Source organism: Myotis davidii, unplaced genomic scaffold (genome assembly GCF_000327345.1).
Source record: "Myotis davidii unplaced genomic scaffold, ASM32734v1 scaffold497, whole genome shotgun sequence".
Classification (NCBI taxonomy): domain Eukaryota; kingdom Metazoa; phylum Chordata; class Mammalia; order Chiroptera; family Vespertilionidae; genus Myotis; species Myotis davidii.
In genome coordinates this window covers 3772606-3780556 of record NW_006288434.1, presented here as the reverse complement: position 1 = coordinate 3780556, position 7951 = coordinate 3772606, and the positions used below count along the sequence as shown (strand labels likewise).

The following is a 7951-nucleotide window of genomic DNA, read 5'->3' as shown; positions in this document are numbered from 1 at the left end:
TCTGTGTATGTGTAAGATATTCTCATTCATTTAGTATTTCATTATTATATGCTAGAGACCTGCTGCACAAAAATTTGTGCACTTGAGAGGTCCCTCAGCCCAGCCTGTGCCCTCTTGAAGTCCGGGACCCCTTGGGGGATGTCCACCTGCTAGCTTAGGAATCCCTCTAGCAGCCCGGAAGCCCTCGGGGGATGTCAGACTATGGCTTAGGCCCACTCCTCTGCAGAAGGCGCAGTGCCAGGACCAGGACCGGGCCCATGAAGCTGCCTCTCCCGCCACCTCTGCGGGGGGCGGGTAGGTGCGTGTGCCGGGACCACCATGGCGGCACAGGCTCACTGGCCTCACCTCCAGCCCATTCTGGCAGGTCGTTCCACCATCTGGTCTAATTAGCATATTAGCTCTTTATTATATAGGATATTATTTGTGTACATGCCTATTTTCCCTCTAGGTTGTGAAGATTTTTTTAAAGTTTTTTTGAAAAATATTTATTTTATTTATTTTTTACAGCACACGGCCCATAATATAGCAGGTGATCAATAAATGTTAAAAGTAAAGAATAAAGCAGTTTATTAAAACTCTTAAATATCAAAATTAATAAGTAAGTTACACTGAAGTGATATTGCAAAGGTACAAAAGGAAAGCATTATATTTACTACTTAATATCACCAGGTGTGTGTTAACTCAATAATGCTCAAAACATCCTAAACCATTTGCATTTTGAAGACGTGGAAGATGCAATAACTTGTCCAAAGTCACAAAATGAATTAAAATTTCAAACCCAAAATGTCTCCGTAGCCTGTGGTAGGTTTTATCACCCTCTAAAGCAGTACTAAACACTCTAGTTTCTTTTATTTAGTCATATCCCTGTGACACAATTAACAGTCTGATGATAATCCCCTTTTAATCAAATGAAAACCACCAAAGGTGAAACTGGAAGGAAAAGTACTCTTAACAGAAAGCATGATCACTTTGGGATATTTCCAAACATAGTAGTAAAATATTCAATAATTTACTGAATTGAGATCTTGCCTGTTCTAATCATCCTACAGCCTTCATATAAAATACTGTCCTCAACTGTCAACTTTTAGCCCAGCTGGTGTGCTCATCAGTGGTTGAGTGTTGACCCATGAACCAAGAGGTCTCACTGGTTGGATTCCCAGTCAGGGCACATGCCCAGGATGCAGGCTGGATCCCCAGTAGGGGGCGTGCAAGGGGCTGCCAAAATGATGTTTCTTTCTCATTGATGTTTCCATCTCTCCCCCTTCCTCTCAAAAAAATCAATAAAACATATTTTTTTAAAATAATAAAAATAAATATAATAATGTGTTTTAGATTTTCATCAAGTGTCTCTGGGATGAACGTGGTCCAAGTAGGTCCCTTCTACACCTTTGGCAAAAATTTGAGCTGACAGTTCATAAATCTCAGATCAACAAGAGAAATAGGTCTTTCTCAGAAAACATTTGTAAATCGCTGAGATGAAACATTCAACTCATCACTGGGTTCTACTTGGTAATATTGCTAATTTAAAAAACTCCTAGGTTCCAAAACTTGTTCGTAAGATGGAAATTAACCTCCACTAAAAAATGTTTCAAACTTTTCTAATGAAGTCCAAGTCAATTAATGATTCAAGTAAATAGCATTCAAATATAGCAAAAATTGAGCACACTGAGTGACTGTACTTATATTACCTTGCCATCCTACCTATGCTAATACCACTATAAGTATATTTTTATTTGGGGGAGGAGGGAAGAAGGCTCACAACAAATTTTGTCAAAGAAACTCACAAATGCTTCTATGTGGAAAGCTTTAGTAATCTAGTCCAATGTAAACAAACATTGCCCATGCCATATAAGATCATACTGATAAACCAGCTATTCTCAGCCATGCTTTGCTGCCTCCAAACTCCACACTATAGCAAAAGAATGTCAATAGCAAGAAATTAGTGAACTCTACCAAGATATGACTATTCTATACCATGTCACTACTATGTCACATTATACCTTAACAGAAAATGCAAATCTAATAAATCAATGACAAATGACAACTGCTACTGCACAGCAATTTTCACAAAGGTATCAGTTGTTCATCATTTCAGGGAATTATTCACTAAAGAACAAATGGAGATTGACCACTGCACAGAAATGTACCTAGTACAATGGGAACTATTGAGATATGGTGGTTAAACACACTATTCCTCCCAAGCCTAATTTAAATTTGTACTACCTAAAAAATATTAAGCATATCCTATTCCTTCAGTGTACTTTACAAATTCAATATCCTGTTTTCAAGGAGAATGAAGGAATGAAGCCATCCTCTACAGTTGAAAACAACAGAAGACATCAAGATTAAAGTTAGTTCTAACTCAGAGTAATAAAGCAGAAACCCTCATGCCATAAAGATGAGAATTAGCAAAGGCTTTTGTATCAGGGACAGTGAGAACACCAAACTAGAGCCAAAGGCTTTGTTTGTAGGGAATTTGGGGGAAGACTAAGCAGATGGGAAAGCAGTTATTTAATGAAAGGTAAGAATAAAAGCTGTATGCAGCATAGAGCATATCAAGTCTGAATGAATGAGCAACCAGAAGCAGTAAAAGACTTATAATGTAGCTTTTGTCCAATAAATTAGATCATATTTATCCTGACAATATTACTTTCTTGCCAATATGCTTTTGAGTGGGAGAGTAAGGGTTGTAGAACTACTACTACTACAATGGGAATGACAAATAATCCTGGTACTGCCGAGGGGGTCTATCATACACATGAGTTATCAACGTGAATGTAAAAAGTTGAGAACCAATGATCTAGTCAACAAAGCAATAACTTGCAATCAGAAAACGAAGTCCAAGTTGAGTTTCAAGATGTCATTTTAATTAAGTCTAGAAAATGTGCTAAAATTAGGCAGTTAGAAAGGTCAGGGCCTACAATGTCTTCCTCTTTTTTGGGTATATTAAAAGTTGAATCATTATTTCAAAAGTGTGCATGTTCTTTATATACTTGAGTCATTAGTCAAGTTTTTCACTTTAATTCCAATTTCTAATCCTTAAACTCTTCTTCCTAGTTCACTTTTAACTATCTTCACAGCTCATCTTACAATCACCAAACACTTCCAGGTCATCTTCACCTCTTACTAGAACAGGTAGAAAGAACACCATTCTTATTTAAGCACTAGAAGCCCGATACATGAAATTCGTGCAAGAGTAGGCCTTTCTTCCCCTGGCTGCAGGCACCTGGGACCCCGCTGCCCTCTCAGCCCTGGCTTCATCGGGAAGGTCCTCAGGTCTAATTAGCATATTACGCTTTTATTATTATAGATTGTTATCTGAAAAAAAGGATAAGTAACCAATTTGTTGGTTCTTCTTTCCCTTCCCACCAATAGCAAACATCGACCTTTCCATTCTCATTCCCTTTATTTTCTTTGATTTCCACTTCCTATACCTCAGTCTGCTTAACTGTACAAAACACCTCACCAGTGGAATACTTAGTAATTACTGTGAAAATGCTTTAGTCATAAAGATAAGTCTAACACTACAAAATTCTTTTGAGAAGTCCTAAATCCAATAAATGAGTGCCTAGTAATTTTTGGCTTACAACTCCAAACAGTAGTTTTTAAGTCCAAGATACATTTTAATATATTCAGACTAGAAAGGACCCCAAAGCTGCCTGGTTCCCTAGCTTGCTCCTGCTTAATGGTAGTTCTGTGGGCTGGAGGGAAAAACAAGTGTCCAGCAACATCTTAAAATGGCCCTGGGCAAATAACGCAGAGAAGCATAATAAAATGGGAATCACCATTACTATTAATCAACAATTGTTGCTGAATATTAAAATATTAGACTCACTTGTTTACTGCTTCACCTCCTAGGAGATCTCTGGAAGCCATTCTTTGCCTTATACTGGTTTTAATTTTTAAATGAAATTTCGAAAACTTGTTGGCTAGTAATGAACCCTCTGCCCCTGAAAAAAGTTTTTAAGGCTTCTTGGATCTTTTAAATCTCATTCTTGGATTTGAGTTAAGAGACCCCTATACTATTATAGGCAGGCTCATATTGCTTTCACTGCTTTTAAACAAAATCCCCAACCTGAGATAAACAGGGCCAAGGAGTTAAGGGCTTTTTTAAATCTGATTATTATTCTCCACAACAATCCTATGGGGGAGGGGGTGGATATTACCTGCATTTAATTGAGTTGTTTTCTCAGAGGACTGAGGGATTTACTTAGGCCAAGAAGCTATTACATGGTAAAAAGTTGGGTCTGACTCAAAATATGGAACTCTTTTTACACCACTAAATTCTTCTTTGTGAATTAAGTTTCCTAATATGTCTTTCCTCATTTTGTTTTTCATTTCATCAGTCAAGACAAAACTATTCAAACTTTGGCTTCTTTTTGTGGATTTATGCAGAAAAGCTATTAGGGATCACTAGTGTTAAATTCCTCCGCTACTACCAAGACCTCCCCTACTTGGTCTATGAGTTGGCAGGAAAGGCAGATTGCATTAGTTCACACAGGGCCATTTCAAATTAACGATGCAAGAGAAGAGCCCCAAGTTCTTTTACATAAAGAGAAGTCCATGTTGGAAGAATATGCTAGTGACCATTTCTCCCAGTAATGGTCTTCAGCTCTTGTACAAAATAACATAGTTCCTATTCCTACTTTGTTTGCTTGGTATATTAAACACTTGACAAATGCACATGAACAGAATGGTAGTAACCATTATTAACGACTAAAGAGCTCTTCATTTCAGAAAAAGTTAGAACTCTGGAGATTAGCTCCTTTATATGGGAAGAAAGAGGGTATTTTCTTAGCTAAGTGCTCAACAGTACAATGAACTCTGGTTATCACTGATACTACCAGCCAATGACATTAATTCTGAAAGAGGATTTACCTTATTTTTCTCATAAATCAATAAATAAGTTCAGAAAAAAGTGAGTAATACAATTATAATTATGTGTAAGATTTTAAAATATAATTAAAGCAGCCCTGGCCGGTGTGGCTCAGTTGGTTGAGCATTGTTCTGTGTACCAAAAGGTTGCCAATTGCATTCCTGGTTAGCACACATGCGGGGTTTTAGGGGGCATGCAGTATATAATTAAAGCACATTTTTACTAAACATCAAGTTCATCAGTTCAAAGATGTTTTTCTCTGAGAGAAATATCGGTTCTGCTATATTTTATTATTCCATTTTACTAGAAACGGAGAAAGAATTTTATGCAAGATGTTCGAATTTTCCCAAGTTGAAAAATTAGCAGTGCTGCTGACCTAGTTCTACTATCTTTTCCAAAAGAAACCCGTTTGCTCATTTACTTAAAAGTGTGAGTGTCTCTACTCTGGGTTAGGAGGCATGAGCTATACAAAGATCACTTAAAGAGTTTTACTCATGAAAAGACCAGGGCTGGAAGCAAAAGCTTGTTTAGAATTTTCCGAGCCTTTTGTATGGCCAAGGAATTAAACTTTCTTTTATCTAAACTTTCAAAGTGCAAATTTCAGTTGAACTTGGTGAGAAGTCAGTGCTACTCTGAAGAATAAGGATAGTGACCAATACCAAACCCTCTTAACAATCGTATCTACAAAGAGCTATTTAGAAATTATCTTATTCTCATCCACTGATCCTATGCAATACTTTTCTTGATAAGGAAACCAAAGGAAAGCAAAATTAAAACTGCTACAGGCTTTTCCTAGAAAAATCCTCACACCAGCTTTTATCTAGTGTGGAAAATATGCAAATACCTACCTACCTGGAATAGCAAATAAGCTTGTTAGTAGAAGGTAAATGTTACCATGTCCCCCTTAAATACTAAATTGACTTGTTTTAAGGGAAATTATAACTTGTAACAAACCCTTTGAAACCAAAATAAAAATGACTTGATCTAGCAGATGTAATAATCGGAGGAAAACCACCAGAATGAACAAAATTGAGTAACACAGGTACTAACTAGTTCCGTGATGGCGAACCTTTTGAGCTCGGCATGTCAGCATTTTAAAAAACCCTAACTTAACTCTGGTGCCGTGTCACATATAGAAATTTTTTGATATTTGCAACCATAGTAAGACAAAGACTTATATTTTTGATATTTATTTTATATATTTATATATTTTATATATTTATTTCATACATTTTTTGTTAAAAAGAAAAATCAACCAAAAAATGAGTTTGCGTGTCACCTCTGACATGCGTGTCATAGGTTAGCCATCACTGAACTAGTTAGTAAAGAGGGCAAAGGAGAGAATGCCCAACACATTTTTTATTATAGAAAACCATGATTATTATTAAATCTTAAATATTATTATCTTTGCAGTAAGATAAATCAGTCACAAGGAAGGCATTGTCATTTAGCCTCGATAAATCATGGAATTTTCTCATCTCAGAAATGACAGCTATCAATGTAAAGATTTCAAATAAAAGAAAAAAAAAAGCACCCAAGGCAGATACCACATGAGCCCATGTTAAGATAAAAAATATTGTTCTTTAAAAAGACCATTTGAGAAATGTACTCAAAATTTAGGAAGTGAAGCTATTCCGTTAGCAACTAAAGACTAGTGTAAAATCATAATACCATCACAACTTTAACAAAAGTCTATAGTGTTCATTATATCTTTAAAGCTTGATAGAGAAGCAGTGCTTCAACATAGTGGATATTGAACCTGCAAAAATCAAGCTTGAGTTACTCATAACCTTTTATTGTGGTTGTCAGTGTTCAAAGTTGAATTCCAACACAAATTCAGGAAGAGGCAAAAGCAACTGAAGCCAGTGTTTTCTGCATGGCTGACTCATATTAACATTATGATGGCCAACCCAGGGAAGGGTAGGTAGTATGTCTACACTGAGTCTACTATTACATCTCTTTTATATAAAAACAAGATATGTAGCCCTGGCCAAGTGGCTCAGTTGGTTAGAGCATCGTCCCATACAGCCAAAGGTTGTGGGTTCAATTCCTGATCAGGGCACATACCTAGGTTTGGAGTTCAGTCCCCAGTGGGGGCATGTACAGGAGGCAACCAATCCATGTTTCTCTATCACATACATGTTCCCCCCTCTCTCTAAAATAAAAACATATCCTCTGGTGAGAATTAAAAAAACAAACACCAAGATATGTAAAGCTATTATATCCACATATGTACATTTTTTAAAATTAGCTCTAGAAATACTACAAATATTCCAACCATAACTGAAATGGTAATGCTACTAAACTTTTCAATTAGTGAAAAAAACACTACCACAGTCTATTTTATAGTCTCTTTGGAGTGACTGAAATTATTGCATTTATTTTATGCAAACTTAAAAAAATTAACAGTATCATAATTGATATTCATTATAGGAACCCTATAGTACATGAGGCTATCATAATTGATATTCATTATAGGAACCCTATAGTACATGAGGCTAGAATGAATGTTTGATTCTCACCAGTACATCATTGCAGATATCTCTTAGCTCGGTCTCAATTTTTTCTCTGTATTCTCGAGCCATCTGCTGTTTTTTCTCAGCACCTTCTGTCTTTTGCTCAATACTTGAGACGACCCTCCAAGATGACCTACGGGCTCCTACAACATTTTTATAAGCAACTGAGAGAAGATTCCTCTCCTCATTGGATAATTCAGCTCCTTGCTCAGTTACAGACTTCATGCAGGCTGCCATGTCATCATATCGCTCAGCCTGCTCGGCCAGTTTGGCCTTCTGCACCAGCTCATTTTTATCCATGACTGGATGTTCTGCAGAAGAAAAAAAAGATAAAAAGAAGCATTTAGATATTTTTTTCCATCAAAATGAACAGACTCAAAATTATATCTTTTGTTTAAAAAAAAAAAATCTGTATTTAACACCTCAAATTTAACTGACCATGGAAGATTAATTGCCTATGCCAACAGAAGATTCTTCACTGGAGGAATTTAATGCAGACACCCACACCACACACACACACACACACACACACACACACACACACACTGATCAGAATAGA

At 36.5% G+C, this 7951-nt stretch overlaps 1 protein-coding gene across 1 annotated transcript in view; it reads right to left on the bottom strand.

Annotated features, from left to right (window-relative positions):
* Positions 1-7730, bottom strand: part of YWHAZ (tyrosine 3-monooxygenase/tryptophan 5-monooxygenase activation protein, zeta) — a 25513-nt gene extending 17783 nt beyond the window's left edge. The window contains exon 1 of the mRNA XM_006760284.2: positions 7399-7730. Coding sequence (XP_006760347.1) covers positions 7399-7692 — 294 coding nt within the window. The 5' untranslated portion in view covers positions 7693-7730. The remainder of the gene's footprint in view (positions 1-7398) is intronic.
* Between the last annotated feature and the right edge of the window lie 221 nt (positions 7731-7951).